Source organism: Cetorhinus maximus, chromosome 4 (assembly GCF_964194155.1).
Source record: "Cetorhinus maximus chromosome 4, sCetMax3.hap1.1, whole genome shotgun sequence".
NCBI classification, from domain to species: Eukaryota; Metazoa; Chordata; class Chondrichthyes; order Lamniformes; family Cetorhinidae; genus Cetorhinus; species Cetorhinus maximus.
The window spans coordinates 121420688-121439469 of record NC_135882.1 but is presented as its reverse complement, the minus strand read 5'-3'; the positions used below and the strand labels follow the sequence as shown (position 1 = coordinate 121439469).

Sequence of the window (18782 nt, the reverse complement as noted above, 5' to 3'; positions counted from 1 at the left end):
CCTGTTTAAATGAAGGCCTGGCAGCCTTTAGAAGGCTGCTCAATGGCTGGCAGAAGGGCTCAGCAGAGGGCTACTGTCCAGCATGCAAGTCCGGAGGGTAGGCCAGCGGGACGCCAGGCCGAAGGGTGGCCAGCGGGACAGGCCAGGCTGGAAGGTATGGCAGTGGGGCAGTGTACCCCTCATTTTTCGGATGAGTGCCTAGCTGCCCTCTTGGAGGAGGTCTTGCTTCCAAGGGACGGGAGGCGGAGGCCTCCCCACCTGACCAAACGTGCGCAGTGGCCAAGAGCGTGAGCTCCCATGATGTGGTGCGACACATATGGGTCCAGTGCCATAAAAGATTCAACGACCTCCTGCGCTCGGGAAGGGTACCACATTTTCTGAGGTCACTTAATGCAGCCGTCACCCTTCACACGCACGCATGCACATACACACACACACACATACCCCGGCCTCCCCCTCCAGCCCAGCAACTCTGCGTACAGTAATGGCAATGAATCCTTCATGGCATGTATCCCTCGCTGGGTGGGCCAGCAGATACTGCCCATGCCTAGTTCACCCTGATAGGGTTGAGCTAAGATGGGATCTGCACCCGCAGCATGTATGACAGTGACACCCAGAGTTTAGAATGGGGGTGAAACTCAAGGATCTGCACACAGGCATTGTGCTGGAACTCGGAAGCATGTCAAAATCAGGGTGCTAACATACTGGGAAGGGAGCTTCCAGGTGGCAGGGCATCAATCCATCTGCTTGCCTTTGTGGTCCACGTGCTTGTGCCTCCTTGCTTAGCAAGGTTACACCTTGTGGTGCCACATGTGAAGGGAGCAGCATTTGGGCAATGGAGGGGGGTCAGCTCTGGGTTCTTTGTGTGAGCGTGCAGCAGCTGCAGGGTAACGAAGAATTGGAGTCCTGCAATGTCCCACTCAGGTTGGGTTGGCAGGAATATGATGGGAATCCAGGTACATGCTGGACTAATTAATGCTCTTCTCTCCTTTTCAGGAGAAGACTGCACACAATTCCGCCGAGCGGATATGGACTGGTGGAGGCCAGGCCCAGTTGGCCACCCTGACATCTTTTGAGCAGCAGGCCATGGATCTGGAAAGGCACCATCCACCAGTGAGGGTGAGGCTGGGGTGCCACGGGGAGGTATGTTGGCTGAGCACTCAGGTCATCATGCGTGTCCCAAAAGCCTTGACACTGCTGAATGCTCAGTGATTGAAGTTTGCAACATGGGTTGACCATTGATTATGGAAGGATGAGCGCATAATGATCCAGGGGACCGGCATGCAAATTGACATTGTTTGAACTGTAACTAATCAAATGTCCTTGTTCTTCCTTTCAGCATCACCGGAACAGGGCCAGGAGGAGGAGGCAGAGGGGCCACCTCCCACACCTGAGGGCACAGTGGAAATTGACTCACCATCATATCATCCCTGCCAGGCAGACACGAACACAGATACTAGCACCTCGGTGGGAATTAGATCTTCGGCTAGTGTCCTGGGGGACGGCGGTGAGGGCACTTCACACTTGTTTGAGGTGAGGGCAGAGAGCCCAGGGCACCGGCAGTCGGAGGACTGCTGGGGACCCGGCATGTGCTCGGTCGGTGGCTGATGATGTGCCTCTTGAGTCACCCGTGAGGCAGCAAACGCTGGAAGTGTAGCAGGGTTTGCGGGAGGGTCTGGCGGAGATACATGAGGCTATGCGTGGCATGGTGCCCGCTGGAGCAGGCCACACGGAGCATCACCGATGCAATGAACCTCATGGCCGAGTGCCACGCTTCCTCCACGGAGAGAATGGTGACTCTCGTGGAGAGGCTTCTCCAAGAGAACAATCAGGCCCCCTGGGGTTGTGCTCAGACCTGCAAGCCCTCACAGTGGCATTGACCTCAGCTAGTCAGTGCCAGTGTGGGTGATAGTTTGGGCACCAAGTATCCCAGCTCAGCACCCATCCATCTACAGTGAGCAGGGAGGTCCAAAGCGACATCACGTCGGCGCAGCAGCTGCCTGTCGTCTCTGTGAGCTCCTTTCAGGATGCTCCAGATGATGGCAGCAGCTCCTCCGCCGCTTTGCCAGTGACCGTGGCATCTGATGAGGTTGCGGCGACTGGGGAGAAGCCAGCTGTGGAACTAGCCGCTCCCTCCCAGGCGGGACCAACGAAGGCTCCATGGGCCAGAGACGGCCGCCAAGGTCATCGAGGCCAACAGGACAGCACAGTGAGCAGGCTGTCTCAGATGCCAGTGCCAGCGAGGGGACAGGACCTAGATGTAGCACCCGTAAGCGTAAATTTAAGGCACCTCCGGCACACCATGGGTTTCTCACTGATGCTTTTATGTTGCCCCATATTAGTTCATTTAAGACTTGGTGTGATGTCCAACACCTTTTTTTTGGTTTGTGAAGTTACTTTTGTAATCTCAATGAATTTTGACATGTTGCCATGCCTCAGGGAGATTCCTTACTTCTTCAAGAGGCACATCATCATGATGTTATGAGTGAGCTGTTTGACATTGAGCTTTATTGACAAGGGCCTACGTTAATATTACTATTCATGCAGATTTAGCACTCAGATATCGAGTATGGAGCCTGCAGCCTTGGCATGTGTTGAAGGCCCATCTGTGGTGTGCCAGCTGAAGGTTCTTTGGATTAAAGCCTCCCGGGTGTCCCTGCCTCCCTGGAGTATGCCCGGGTCAGTGTCTACCCCCTCAGTGTTCTCCTGTGTGTGCTCATCCTCAGACTCATTGCTGGGCTCATCGTGTGTATCCGGAGCAACTGCGTCTACACCTTCTTCGTCCACAGCATCGCCCCTTTCCAGCCTCAGATTGTGGCGAGCGCAGCATACAACCACTATCAGCAACACACGATCTGGGGGGTATTGGAGTGCGCCCCCTGAACAGTCCAGGCATCGGAAGCGCATCTTGAGAAGACTGATGGTTCTCTCCATCACAGTCCTTGTGGAGCCGTGGCACCTATTGTAGCGCTGCTCAGCCTATTCTTGGATGGCGGAGAGGCATCATGAGCCACCTGAGGGGATAGTCCTTGTCATCCAGCCGGGTTGGAGCACTGAAAAGCCTCAGCACCTAGGAATGTCTGAGTATGTAAGCGTGGGAGCTGCCTGGGTACCTTGCACAGACTTGTAGAATCAGCATCCTGTGGTCACACACTATCTGCACGTTCATGGAGTGGAAGCCCTTCCTGCTGACAAAGGCACCAGGCTCACCTGCTGGTGCCTTGATGGCCACATGTGTACAGTCTATTGCACCGTGGACGCGGGGGAAGCCAGCAATGGCCGTGATGCCTCGGGCTCGCTGTGTCTGGCTGGCCTCGTCCCAGCGGCAGTCGATGAAAGTCAATACACACCTGAATAGAGCGTCTGTCACCTGCTTGACACAACTGTGGACAGCTGACTGGGAAACTCCGCAGAGATCACCCACCGACCCCTGGAAAGAGCCAGAGATATAGAAGTTGAGGGCAGCCGTGACCTTCAGCGCCCCTGGCATGGGGGCCCACCCACACAGTTCGTGGAGATCTCAAGGCCTATCATCTGACAAATGGAGGTGACTGTCTCCCTTGAGAGATGGAGCCTCCTTCGGCACTGCGCCTCAGACATATTTAGGTAGCTGCTTCACCGCCTGTATACCCTGGCAGCAGGATAGTGGCGTCATCTTCGGCCCCATCTGCCTTGGACTCCCTGTTGGCCCTGCGCCCCTTGTGCCTGTGCCTCTCCTCCCGAAGGTGGCTCCTCTGGAGGCTGAATGTGGATTCCTGGCCTCCTCCCCCTTCTGGTCCTCCCTTCCTCCTCGGAGGTGCCTCCAGTGGAGAGCAAAACTCCCATTCCCAGGCTAAGGGAAGGCTTCCTGAAACCTGCAGGCCCCAAAAATGACCTTCACTGTAGAGTCCTAACCTGAAGGCTGTTAATCCTGTCCAAGCAGCTGATATGAGTTTTGAAGTATTCCTGCTTACACAGACAAGCATCAGTAACTTTCACAATTAAATATCTGACAGATAACATTCGCCTCCGATAGTCCATATCCGCTCGGCGGAATTGTGTGCAGTCTTCTCCACTTGCCTCGCTTATCCCACCCTTGGATGAGGGTTATACAAATGTCTCCTACCCACCTGCCCGTTGCGCCCTTGCAACATCCTGAAGATCGCACGGGCCCCAAAAAATTCTGCCTCAAGGGCCTCAACTACATGATTAATTAATGGCGGGCGCGCATTGGAGAATATCGCGCGCTTGTCCACCTAAATAGCACGATGGTGCGCAGTGACATCGGAAAGCTCGCCCGACGCCACCGCACATCATTTTACGTGTTGGTGTGTGGCCCCCACATGTCAGCGGGAAAATTCTGGCCCTAGAGTTGAGGACAATATTTTTGCACTGGACCCCCGCTTTCAACAAAAGGTCAATTTCTGAACATTCAGAATTGCATGATATTAAACAATCCCAGGAAATGTCTACTCACCTTGCCACTGGTGCAGCAATCACCTCCAACTTGCCCTGGTCCCCAACAAGAGACTAAATAAAACAGCAACAAAAACCACCCACGTTAATGAATGAAACCTCCACCCCAAACGTTTGCATACTGGAAACTTGTTTGCCTTAACTGCCCTGCTGAGACAAATCATCAGAATTTCCATTGAGGGTAGAGCTGAGTGCAGTGCTGCTTCCAGCTCGTTGTCCTCCTCTTCTCCCCTCTCCCTTGCTTCTGCTCACTTCCTTTCCTTTCTGTCTTTTCTACCTGTTCCTCCTCTGCCCCTCTTCTTCCCTCCTTTTTTTCCATTCCCTCATTTCCTCCCCTTCAGAGAACAAATAATTTTTAGGATCATAAAATAATTACATATTTAATTTCCAGAATCTTTGCTCAGATTCTTTGGTGAAAAGCAAAGTTTCATTCTGTTGTGTACTGTTGCAATACCTAATTCTTACCAGAAGAGGATATTGACAAGCCAAAGTCGGGTGGAACAAATTTGGCATTGAGCCGGAAGCAAAAAACTCCAATAATGATGCACAATGCAATGAATTGTGTGATAATGTTTGGAACAGTGATTTTATATAATTTAGCGGTTGCTATTGAAATTAGTTTGACGTTATATTATTCTGTTTTCTAATTAACAAAGGATTTCATTTTAACTTTAAGATGATTTCATAAATCTGCATTTAAGCACTATGCCTCATAAAATGTATCCGTTTTGGACTTTTGAAAATTTTGACTGGCTTTTGGTTAGCTTAGAGAATGGACAAATGGAAATCAATGCAAAATCTTGAAGATTGCAATTTGTATGATGCACAGACCGAGCTCAAAGCACAATGACAGAATTCGAAATTATGTATTTATTTATTTTAATATCAAATTAAACTGTGCCTAAACAAGTGATAGCTTCAGGCATTCTTCATTTTGTTTCTACAGTTAAGAAATAACATTATGTATTGTATCTAAATGGACTGCTTGCTGGCAAGCACATTATTTAATTCTTTTCATTCTGAACTTTGAAGCAAAACCAAAAAAAAAATGATACAAATTTTGTTCCTGGCAGTTTTACTCCACCTATTGATGAACCTAATATCAGACCTGGAGAGGTGGATATCTCAATAAAACCTGAGAGAAAATCGATTTTTAGAGGCAAAACGTTCTTCCTTTTGAATGGAAAGCAGGTAATAGTTGCATTTCAAAGAGGAAAAATCTTCAATAGTATTAAATGTATTAGTGACTTCAAGCTCCTGATGTAAAACATATGCCCACATTTTTGTGTGTGAATTATTGTGCAAAGAAAAGATTATCTTTTAAGTATAAGTAACTGAGTAGTACTGTACTTCCAATGTAAAGTTGTATCAGATTTTTAAAATAAAAACATTTAAAGTCAGACTGAAACTTTCAACAACGACAGAACTAGCCAAAGAGGTCACAGATAGTATTATAGGCCAGAATTTTTCCCTCATTGGGCGGGGGCGGTCTGGAAGCCGACCACCGCCTGCGCTTGGCTCCACTCTACGATTTCACACGGGCAGGCCAATTAAGGCCCGCCTTGTGTGGATCGCGAGCGGCAGCGCTACCTGTGTGGGCAGGGGGAGGAGGGAGAGCGGGCCTGGCGCGCAGTTCGTGCACATGCGCGAAAGGGTGCTTCAATCTTTCTGAGGCATGGAGTTATCTCAGAGGTTGAAGCGCTTTTTAAGAAAATTAATAAAGGCAGTAAAAACTCAAAAAAAATGCCCCCTCATGTGACTCTGTCACATGAGCTGGGACATGTTTTTAATTCAAAAATAAAGTTTTTAGTTAATGTTTATTTGCTTTAGGAAACATCATCCTGCTTGTGGATGAGGTTTCCTAATGGATGTAAAGGCTTTTTCGCCTGCCTGCCAACTGTAAGGTTGGATGGGCAGTGTAAATTTGATTTTAATTAGCTTGTTTATGGCTTTAATAGGCCTTTCAATTGTTGGCAGGTGCGCAGCCAACTCCCACGTGCGCCCACCAAACGAAATATTGCGCGAGTGCGCGATGATGACGGAACACGCACCCGACATCATCATGCATCATTTTAAGCTTGGGCGTGTCGGGCACGCTCCTGCACACCGAGCGTAAAATTCTGCCCCTAGTATTAGATGAAAAGGAGAGGCTTATAATATTGCTAAGAAGAGCAGTAAGCTTGAAGATTGGGTGAGTTTGCCAGCAAAGGGCGACTTAAATATTTATAACACGGGTGAAAACAGAATATTAAAGAAAACTAGCAAGAAATATAAAAACAGATTGTAAGAGCTTCTGCAAGTATGTAAAAAGGAAGAGAGTAAAGAAAGTATATGTGAATTTCTTAGAGGTTGAGACAGGGGAAATTAAAATGGAAAATAAGGAAAATAAACAAATATTTTATATCAACCTTCATAGTAGAAGACAAAAAATAACCTGAAAAAACAGGTTTAATGAGACCAAGGTGACTAACAGCCCTGGGTTTTCGGGACTGCCCTTGAATCTGCTCTCTTGTCCCGCATCCCGGGTGTGAGCTTCCATGAGATGCCATAGGTCCCAGATTTCTTCCTTTTGTCTTGTGGTTTGTGTCTGCACATGCACAGTCCAGAGCCAGCATAATGCACATGAGCACACGTAGCCATGACAGAGCAGCAGTGCAGCACTGGCAGCAGCACTCTCCTTCCGGCCTCAACAGGTGCATGGATGCGGTTGGGGGAGTCCAGGAGGTGGTGTGGGGTGAGGGTAGGGTGTTCAACTCTTTCACTAAAATGCAGTTTGGTGGAAAGTGGGTGTTCACTTGCAAACAATCCCATGACTTTTGTACATCTATAGATGTGATGTTGTTTTCTCCTTTAATTTAAATGGAAATACTGCTGTCCTTACATTTAAACAAACTTTTGACATGTCCCAATTGAAAGGTATTATTGGTTTTGTGTCCACCATGTTTTCAGGTAGCGCGTTGCAGAGTATGAAAAAAAAATTCTCATTTACCCTTGGACCTTTTGTCAATAATCTTAAATCTGTCCTGTGGTTACTGACCCGCCTGCCAGTTTCTCTTATTGATGATTTAAAATTTTTGAACACTAATTTCTTTCTTTCATGTTAGTTCCATTGCTTAATTCAAATGACTAGATAATTTATTACTTAGTATTACGCATGGCTTTTATTCATGTATATTTTTAACAAAAATATCACATCTAGCATAATTAGATTCCCACCAATACTTTATACCATTGTATTTTTGATGGCTATTAACTATACATGTGACTTGTCCTGCAGCACAAGAGGCTGAATTCTGCTCTCACTCTTGGTGGAGGGGATGTTCAACTTTTCGAGAATTGTACCTCAAATGTGTCATTCCTTGAAGTACCAGGAAGCTGTGTCATTGATGTTGGCATGTCAGATTCTCAAACTATGTCAAGTTCAGCAGAAAAATGGATTGAATCAGTGATGAAAACTTTACAACGGTACATAACCAACTTGGTACAGAACATATATACAAACATACAAACTAAGAGCAGGAGTAGGCCACTCAACTCTTCAAGCATGCTCCGCCATTCAGTAAGATCATGGCTGATCTGATTGTAACCTCCCGCCTACCCCGTTAACCTTTCATCCACTTGTTAAGCAAGAATCTATCTAGCCTGCCTTAAAAATATTCAAAGACCCTGCTTCCATTGCCTTTTGAGGAAGAGTTCCAAAGACTCATGGCCCTCTGAGTGAAAAAAATTCTCCTCATCTCTGTCTTAAATGAGCAACCCTTTATTTTTAAACAGTGACCCTCTAGTTCTAGATTCTCCCACAAGAGGAAACACTCTCCAAATCCACTCTGCCAAGACCCCTCAGGATCTCGAAGGTTTTGATCAAGTCACCTCTTACTCTTCTAAACTCCAGTGGATATAATCCTAACCTGTCCAATCTTTCTTCGTGAGACAACCCCCCCCCCACCCCCCATTTCCTGGTATTAGCCTAGTAAACCACCTCTGAACTGCTTCTAATACATTTACACCTCTTGTATAAGGAGACCAATACTTTACACAATACTCCAGATGTGGTTTCACCAGTGCCCTGTTCAACTGAAGCATAACCTCCCTATTTTTGTATTCAATTCCCCTATATTAGTCAATAGGTAACAGTAGACGGGCATTATCAATTTATTGGCCATAGGTCAATGTTGATGAATTTAGAAATTATATTTTTGGTATCTTATATCTGCTATTTTCAGAAAATATACCAAATGAATAATAGGTGCGTTAAAGAGTATTATTGCATTTTTTAATCTTTCCATGTAAAAAAATGTAAAGGACTAGTTGCAATGGTACTGGACCAGGAATCCATGAGTCAATAGTTCACATCACACCATGGCATGTTGTGAAACTGAATTTAATAAACTTGCAATTTGTGTGCCATCCCCAGAAAAATTACCATAAATAGTTGCACATGACTCCAGCTCTACAAAACATATGGTTGATTCTTAATACTATCTAGTGATAGATGAAACTACTTGCATATAAATAGCCACTTCAAAATCAAAGAATAGGAATTATACACTTAAAACCTAGGTGTGGATTGGTATGTAACTGGTCTCTTCAAAGTTGGCTATCCATGTGGCACTTTGTATTAACCAGAATGTTTTCTGTTTGACTAGAAAGGGACTGCGTGCTATACCTGAGGCAGAAATTGGTTTAGCAGTTCTTCACAACTCAACAGATGTTTATTGTAATCCCCATCAAAAGCCTGATCATGGTAAGTATATAAAATATGTCACTAGCCTGTCATGTCTAATTCAGCTGTGAGCTATGGTGAGAAAAACGCATGCTGTTGTGAGGGTACACTGAAGCTTTGACATTTTAACATGCCTTCTATAAGTTCAGTACAGTTATTTTCGTCAAAACTGACCTTGGTTGTCACTGGGTCAAAATTCTGGAGTTCCCTGCTCAATGTCGTCCTGAGAGCACAATCCTTGTAAGGCCTGCAGCAGTCCACAAAGGTACATACATTTATTAGAGCTAAACATTTTGATGAGTAAATCTAGTAACCAAGGGTGTTGTTTCCTTGCATCTCCATTCTGGTTTCACCTCCTTGAAGAGGCTAATCATTTAACATTTGTTATAGTCTAGCTAGCGTACATAAGAAAAGGAGCAGGAGTAGGCCGCTCAGCCCCTCAAGCCTGCCCGCCATTAGGATCATGGCTGATCTGCCTCAGGCCTCATCTCTCCCATCAGGTCCCATTAATTTCTCAAATAATTTGTCCCTTGTGATAGAGGCTGTTTCCTCCATTAGCACCTTGCTTATCTGATATCTTTGGAATGTTTATAGTGTCCTCCACCGTGAAGACCAATGCAAACATTGGTTTAAATTATCTGCTGTTTTCCTGTTCCCTGTTATCAATTCTCAGCTGCATCCTCCAAGGGTCCCACGCTCACTTTAACTACTCTCTTTTTATATACCCGTAGAAGCTCTTGCTTTTTGTTTTTATATTCCTTGCCAATTTAATTTCATAATCATTTTTCTCCCTCTTTATTAGCTTTTTAGTCATCCGCTGCTGGTTCCTAAAAAAAATCCCAATCCTCTGGCCTAACACTAGTTTTCGCCACTTTGTATGCCTTAGTTTTTGATTGGATACTCTCCTTGACCGCCTTTGTTAACCACGGGTGGTTGATCCTTCTCATCAAGTCCTTCTTTCTAACCGGGATAAATTGTTGCTGAACGTTATGAAGTATCTGCTTAAATGTCTGCCACGGCTCATCCGCTGACCTCCCTTTAATCTATTTTCCCAGCCCACTTTAGACAACTCTTTCTTCATACCTCTGTAATTGTCCTTATTTAAGTTGAGGACACTGGTTTGAGATCCGAGTTGCTTGCCCTCAAAGTGAATTTGAAATTCTACCATGTTGTAATTGCTACCCCCTAGAGGATCCTTAACTACGAGATCTCTTATTAATCCTACCTCATTACATATTACTAGATCTAAAATAGCCTGTTCCTGGGTAGGTTCTGCAACGTATTGTTCTAATCCTTTATGTACTCTAGAAATTTGTCTTCCATGCTACCCCTCCAATCTGATTTGTCCAGTCAATATGCAGATTATATGGCCAGGATTTTCCTGTCGGCGATTTGGGGGCGGGGCCATTGACAGGCTAATTAAAATCATTAAAGACCTGCCCATCCAACCTTAAGGCTGGAGGGCAGGCCAGGAGCCCCAGCGGGCTTCTGATAATACATGAAACCTCATCCACTGGCAGGATGAGGTTTCATGTCCATTTTAAAAAAGTTTAATAAAGTTTACGTCATTTTTATTAACATGTCCCATCTCGTGTGACATTGTCACATGAGAGGGACATGTTAATAATATTTTTATTTTTCTATTTTTTAACTTTTGTGCATTGTCACTAATCTCCCTGAGACAGCACTTAGTCTCAGGGAGCAGTGCGCTCTTTCACGCGCATGCGTGAATGAGCGCACTTTGACAGCTCTGGATTCCCCCCCCGCCCCCTTCGGGAAGACTGCTGGGCAGGCCTTAATTGGCCTGCCCACTCAAAATGGCGGCGGGCCCTGTTTCAGTGGCGGGGGTTGGCTATCCGCCCGCCGTCGAGCCGGTGGGGCCCGCACGCCCACCAAGGGCAAAATTCTTCCCCATATTAACGATTTGGACGTGAACGTGGGGGGCACGATTGGGAAATGTGCAGATGACACAAAGACTGGCCGAGTAGTGGATAGTGTAGAGGATAGCCATAATCTCCAAAATGATATAGATGGGTTGGTGGAGAGGGCGGTAAAGTGGCAGATGGATTTTAACATAGAGAAGTGTGAGGTCATACATTTAGGGAGGTCAAACAGTTACAGGGATTAGACAATAAATGGGAATATACTAAGAGGGGTAGATGAAGTGAGAGATCTTGGCGTACAAGTACACAGGTCCCTGAAGGCAGCCGTTCAAGTATACAAGGTTGTAAAGAAGGCATATGGAATGCTCTCCTTCATTGGCAGAGGTATAGAATATAAAAGTAAGGATATATTGTTGGAATTGTATAAAACACTGGTGAGGCCACAACTGGAGTATTGTGTGCAGTTCTGGTCACCATATTACAGGAAGGGTGTAATAGCTCTGGAGAGAGTGCAGAGGAGGTTTACAAGAATGTTGCCAGGTTTAGAAAAATGTAGCTACAAGGAGAGATTGGATAGGTTGGAGTTATTTTCCATAGAACAAAGAAGGCTGAGAGGTGACTTGATTGAGGTGTACAAAATTATGAGGGGAATAGATAGAGTGGACAGGATAAAATTGTTTCCCTTGGTGGAGAATTCTAGAACCAGTGGACATAGATTCAAGATAAGTGGTAGAAGGTGTAGGGGGGACATGAGGAAGAACTTTTTTATGCAGAGGATAGTGGGTGTCTGGAATTCGCTGTCCAAGTTGGTGGTAGAGACAGAAACTCTAAACTCTTTTAAAAAGTACCTGGATCTGAACCTTAAGTGCTGTAAGCTGCAGGGCTATGGGCCGGGTGCAGGAAGGTGAGATTAGAAAGGGCACCTGGGTGTCCTCGGGCTGGCATGGACAAGATGGGCCGAATGGCCTCCTTCTGTGCTTTAACTTTTCTATGGTTTCTATTAAATTCACCCATGACAATTGTAGCACCCTTCTTACACAACTCCATTATTTCCCGATTTATACTTTGTCCTACAGCGAGGCAACTCTTCGGGGGCCGAAAGACGACTTCCACCCATGACTTCTTCCCCTTGTTATTCTCTTTTTCCACCCAAACTGATTCCACATCATGATCTATTGCACCTATATCACTACTCACCACCGCACTGATACCTGCCTTCATTAACAAAGCTACCCCATCTCCTTTTCCTTTTTGCTTATTTTTCTGGAACGTCGAATACCTTTGAATATTGAGTTCCCAGCCTTGGTCACCTTACAATCTCTGTAATAGCTATCAAGTCATATCCATTTATGTCTATTTATGCTGTCAACTCATCTATCTTGTTACAAATGCTGCTTACATTCAGATAAAGAGCCTTAAGCTTTGACTTTTTATCATTATTACCCATTTTGGTTCTAATTTCTGCTGCATTCTCGTGCTTATATTTTCTGCCCCTTCCAGTCACACTTTGATTATCATTCGCCTCTTCACTACCCTGCACCTCTGCTTTCTCGTTTATTTTTGATTTTCTAAACTTCCCTTCAATTGAACCCTCCCCCGACTAATTAGTTTAAAGCCCTATTTATAACCCTAGTTATACAATTCGCCAGGACACTGGTCCCAGCATTGTTCAAATGAAGCCCGTCCCAACAGAACAGCTCTCTCCTTCCCCAGTACTGGTGCCAGTGCCCCATGAATCAGAACCCATTTCTCCCACACCAATCTTTGAGCCACACATTTACCTCTCTAATCTTATTTACCCTACGCCAATTTGCACGGGGCTCAGGTAGTAATCCGGAGATTATTACCTTTGTGGTTCTGTTCTTTAATTTAGCCCCGAGTTGCTCGTAGTCCCTCAGCAGAACCCCTTTTCTTGTCCTACCTATGTCATTGGTACCTACGTGGACCACGACAACTGGATCCTTCTTCTCCCACTCCAAGTTCCTCCCCAGCCCAGAAGAGATATCCTTAACTTTGGCACCAGGTAGGCAACACTGTCTTCGGGACTCTTTCTTTGCTGCAGAGAACAGTATCTATTCTCCTAACTATGCTATCCCTTCTTACTGCTACATTTCTCTTTCCTCCTCCAACTTGAATGCTCTGTACCACAGTGCTGTGGTCAGTTCGCTCATCCTCCCTGCAGCCTGTGCCCTCATCCACATCGGAACCAAGAACCTCGTACCTATTGGATAAGGGCACTTGCTGAGGTTCCTCCAACGCTGAATTCTGGATCCCCATACATGTGGGAGATACTGGGAAGGCTGTGTTTATTGCCATTTTTTATGCAAAGCATTTTAGGCCCATGTTGCTTTATTATGGACTTGATTTGAAAAATTAGGATTTTCTTATTTATTTTTAGAAACTTGCTCCTCTTCAAGAACAACAATTCCAGGCCCTACGCTTTCTCAAAACGTTGACATGGTCGACATGAGTGCCCCATATTCTGCACAAGTTACTGCATATGTACCAGATACACAATCATCACAAGAACACAGTATAAGGTAAAGGAAGAACTCGCTTTTATATAGCAAGCACAAACTAGTTGTATGCCACATAATTATGGGTATGTATGTTCCACATGTCCACCTTTCTGTTTGGATAGAGGGGGGAGTAATGGAGAAAGAGTTCTCTCTATCCTTCCACTTTGTTCAATGTTTGTATATTTTGTATTTGTGTCTTCTGTTCATATTCAAAATAAACAGCTTTGTTATGTAATCTTATTTACAAATTTCATTAGCTATATCAGGTCTTCATTTTTCTCCATTGCAAATAAACTTAGTCACTTTCTTCATAGCCTGGTCCATTAAATCCTGGTGTCATCCTGGTCATTCTTCTCTAAACTCTAATGTACCTATCTCCTTTGCAGTAGAGTGACTGAAATGAAACACTATAGTCCAGAGCATACATATCGAACGGCCTATTTTCTGTACTTTCTATATTATTAACGTCAGCATTGATCAGTCTATATTGTTCTGATTTGATCTTTGTTTGCTCCCAGCGTCTGATTTGTTTTATTGATAATTACTTGGCACTGACCAGATGCTTTCTGAATATGATCAATGATCACTCCAAAATCCTTTTACTTTTCAGCGTCTTGGTTGAGACCCTTTTATGTCTTACAGATGTTTATTCCTGACCCGTTCCTACATGCATTACCCAGCATTTATTCACATTTAAAAACAATCTGGCATATTTCAGCTAATCTACCTACTTGGTCCAATAGGTCTCTTAGAATTAAATGGTAATCAGAGTAAATAGTGCATACAATGGGGTGCTCAGAACTGCCGGAAGGATATAGTAACCATGGAAAATGTGCTGTGTAGATTCACCAGATTGATATTTGACATTAGAGGATATAGTTTTGATGATTTGTAGAAGTTAAAATGGTATTGGAGTAGAGTGGTTAAGTGAAGATCTAATAGAAGTGTTTAAAATTCTGGCAGTACTGGTATTTTAGAGGGTAAATAGTGAAAAATTATTTCTGCTGATTGTCAAATTGGTAACAAGGGAACAAAAATTTAGGATTAATACGAGAAATGTAAAGGTGGAGGTTAGAACATGTTTTCAGGCGTTACACTAAAATAAGTTACCACAAGTGGCTGTTGAAAGCAGTTAAATCATAGCATCTAAGAGCTGATTGGCATCCTTGCAGCTGCGAGAGATAATGGGAGTGCAACTTCAGAACTTTGGTGAGGCCAGATGAGATCATCTGCTACACTTCTTTTGATGGCTGAACAAGCTGATTCTGGAAAAGTAAAGTCTGCCACACACGTAAAGTTGTCCCTTGCCAGTAGTGCAGGATGATTTTTGCTGATGCCTTGTTTGCAGGGCTGACGTCTGCTTTGGAGCCTCTGAAACCATATACCGTTGTGGTGGCGAATTCCTGCCCACAGCGGTGTCATGATTTGCATTGATTGTCAGCTAGAGTTCCCACTTGTCGTGATTCATGTGGAGGGCTTTCATGTTTCTTTTTAAAGCACTCTTGAATCGGAGCTTTGGACATCCTGCTGGCCTCTAGGCTTGGGCTACCTCTCTTATAGCAGATCCTCAAGGATGTGGACATCTTCCATCCTGTGCACAGGCCAAGCCTTCTTTGCTTGGTTAGCACTAGCATGCTCAGCATATTTGCCTTAGAAAGGACTACTTCATTGGTGACTTCTCTTTCCGTGTGATGCCAAGATGTGCCTAAGAGGGAGTTAGATAAACATTTGAATAAAAATATTGGAGTACAGGGAAAGGAGGAGGAAACCAGGGTGAGAATAGACAATTTTCGTGTGGATTTGGTATTGATGGGCCAGAATATTCTCCCTCTGTGCTTAAACATCTGTGATTCTGTAGTATGGCACTTAGCACCATCAAGCTACATTTTTTGAGAAAGCATCTGAGAAATACCTTAAGCAAATGTTTTATTGATAATATGGGCTGTGGGCCCTGATAATATTCCAGCAACAGTACTGAAGACTTGTGCTCCAGAACGTGTGGTGACCCTAGCCAAGCTGTTCCACTACAGCCATAACACTGGCATCTACCCGGCAATGTGGAACATTGCCCAGGTATGCCCTGTACACAAAAAAAGGACAAATCCAACCCGGTTAATTACCGCCCCGTCAGTCTACTCTCGATCATCAGTAAAGTAATGGAAGGGGTCATCGCCAGTGCTATCAAGCGGCACTTGCTTAGTAATAACCTGCTCACTGATGCTCAGTTTGGGTTCCGCCAGGAATCACTCAGTTCCTGACCTCTTTACAGTTGTGGTTTAAAGACGGACAAAAGAGCTGAACTCTAGAGGTGAGGTGAGAGTGACTGCCCTTGACATCAAGACAGCATTTGACCGAGTGTGGCATCAAGGAGCCCTAACAAAAACTGGAGTCAATTGGAATCAGGGAAAACTCTCTGTTGGTTGGATTCATACTGAACACAAAGGAAGGTGGTTGTGGTTCTTGGAGATCAATCATCTCAGCTCCAGGACATCGCTGCAGGAGTTCCTCAGGGTAGTGCCCTAGGCCCAACTACCTTCAGCTGCTTCATCAATGTCCTTCCTTCCATTACAAGGTCAGAAGTGGGGATGTTCGCTGATGATTGCACAATGTTCAGCACCATTCGAGACTCCTCAGACTCTAAAGTAGACCATGTCCAAATGCAGCAAGACCTGGACAATATTGAGGCTTGGGATGACAGATGGCAAGTAACATACGTGCCACACAAGTGCCAGGTAATGACCATTTCCAAGAAGAGAGAATCTAACCATCACCCATTGACATTCAGTGGCATTACTGTCACTGAATACCCAACTATCAACATCCTGGGGATTACAATTGACCAGAAACTGAACTGGAATATAAACACTGTGGCTACAAGAGCAGCTCAGCGGCTAGGAATTGTGTGGTGAGTAACTCACCTCCTGACTTCCCAAAGCTTGTCCACCGTCTTCAAGGCACAAGTCAGGAGTGTGCTGGAAGACTCTCCACTTGCCTGGGTGAGTGCAGCTTCAACAACACTCAAGAAGCTTGACACCATCCAGGACAAAGCAGCCTGCTTGATTGGCACCCCATCCACAAACATTCACTCCCTCCACCACCGCGCACAGTGGCAGCAGTGTGTGCCATCTACAAGATTCATTGCAGGAACTCACTAAGTCTCCTTTGACAGCATCTTCCAAACCCATGACCACTACCATCTAGAAGGACAAGGCCAGCAGACATGTGGGAACACCACCTGGAAGTTTCCCTCCAAGCCACTCACCATCCTGACTTGGAAATATATCGCCGCCCCTTCACTGTCGCTAGCTCATAATCCTGGAACTCCCTCCCTATCGGCACTGTGGGTGTACCTGCAGCAGTTCAAGAAAGTGCTCGCCACCACCTTCTCGAAGGCAGTTAGGGATGGGCAATAAATGCTGGCCTAGCCAGCGACACTCACATCCCATGAATGAAATTTTTAAAATGACCTGTTTAAAAATTACCTTATTTTTACATTTTCAATGAATTGTACCATATTTTGCTCAAAGCATATGCTCTTAACACTGTTCTTAAGTCATATAAGTTGAATAAAAATGTCAGTGTTAATTTTTGTCCGGATTTACTACCTTGTTATTAATACAATTAACTCATAAGGTGAACTCGGGTCTGAAACAGGTTCTTGAGCTGCACTATTGCCATGAGCGCTTTCTAAATGAACCTGCAAGTAAACACTAGATGGCGCAGTTGTCCTATTGTAGGGTCTGCTATGCCGGGCAACCTTGTGTAAACTGTTTGTGATGGTAAAGACTGATAAAGTATTTTATACTGAGAAAGCTTAGACAGTGCTAACTAAGAGAAAGATATACAGTGAGTTGGGTTCATTCTTACCTCTAATCTAAACTACCACCTATAAATTAAGAGTAAAGGAAATACAGAAATCTAAAAATAAGTATGCGCAGATCAGATTAGTCTATAATAATGGTCTGTCACAAATTAAAACCTGTTCTCCAGTAAATGGAGAGGAGAGAACTATTTTTGATTATTATATAAAAATAGATTATTTATTGGCTGTAATTATAGGCATTCAAATATAACTAGAATTGTTAAGAGTTCAATACAACAAACCTTATTGATTCACTGCAAATTCAATTAATTAGCATAACATTGATATTTAAGAAGTGACTGTAACTGAACTTAAACATACAACCATGCAAAATATTTATCTTGAATATAGGGAAAAACATCCTGTTGTATTTTCCTCTTTGTCGCCTTTGACTTAGCTGTGGCCACCATCAGTGGGGAGAACACCCTTGTAGTCTCAATTCTATAGAGACATTGTCAGGGTGAGTAGACTGCTGCATGAATTCCATACTGCTCTGGTCGGTATTGGTAAAGTTCAGTATATTTGATGTATATAGCAAGATGCCAAGACATTGATTTTCTCCAGAAAATGTGATTGTGAAAAGTGGATGGAAGTTTTCTATTGAATACGGGGCTCAAATATAGCAAACTGCTATATGAGGAAATATTTCACCAATTTTATTTCTACTAGTAGAATTTTTACTTGTGTATGCCTCAACTTTAAAATTCCCACCTTTGTTTTCAAATGTCTCCATGGCCTCTCCCTGCCCTATCTCTGCAACCTTTCCAGCTTTGCACCTCCAAGATGTCTGCTGTCCTTAAATTCTGACATCCTTGATTTTAATTGCTCCACCATTGGCAGCTGTACCTTTAGTTAGTGAAGCCCACCGGTCTGTATTTCCCTCCCGAAATCTCTCTGCATCTCTATTTATCTTTCCTCCTTTAAGATGCCTCTTAATAATTACCTCTGACCAATCTTTTTCACTAATACCTCGTGACTCTGTTAAATTTGATTTGATAATGTTCTTGTGAAATCCCTTGGAATGTTTTACTTTATTAAAGGCACTATACAAATACAAGTTGTTATAAAAGGAATCTTAACAGCATGCATTTCCTGACGATTAACTTTACTTCCTATCTCACTATTTTGAGTCATACATTTTACGTCAACAATTAATCTAATATTTAAGATAAAAGCTGGAAATCTGAAGTAAAAACAGAAAATTCTGGAAAAATTCAGCAGGTTTGGCAACATCTGTAGAGTTAACTTCTTGAAGAGTCATACGAACTCGAAACATTGGGCAGAATTTTCCTGTCGACGATTTGGAGGCGGGGCCCACTCGCCGACGGGAAAATGTTGCG

At 44.3% G+C, this 18782-nt stretch overlaps 1 protein-coding gene across 4 annotated transcripts in view; it reads left to right on the top strand.

The window, feature by feature from the left end:
• nbn (nibrin) overlaps positions 1-18782 on the top strand; it is a 65140-nt gene that overhangs the window by 13120 nt on the left and 33238 nt on the right. For 3 of the 4 annotated variants that reach the window (XM_078540718.1, XM_078540714.1, XM_078540716.1), the window contains exons 6-10: positions 5529-5646; positions 7733-7920; positions 9102-9199; positions 13460-13601; positions 17840-17902. In XM_078540718.1, the coding sequence (XP_078396844.1) occupies positions 5529-5646; positions 7733-7920; positions 9102-9199; positions 13460-13601; positions 17840-17902 (609 nt within the window). The remainder of the gene's footprint in view (positions 1-5528; positions 5647-7732; positions 7921-9101; positions 9200-13459; positions 13602-17839; positions 17903-18782) is intronic. The other variant, XM_078540717.1, reaches the window with a different exon arrangement.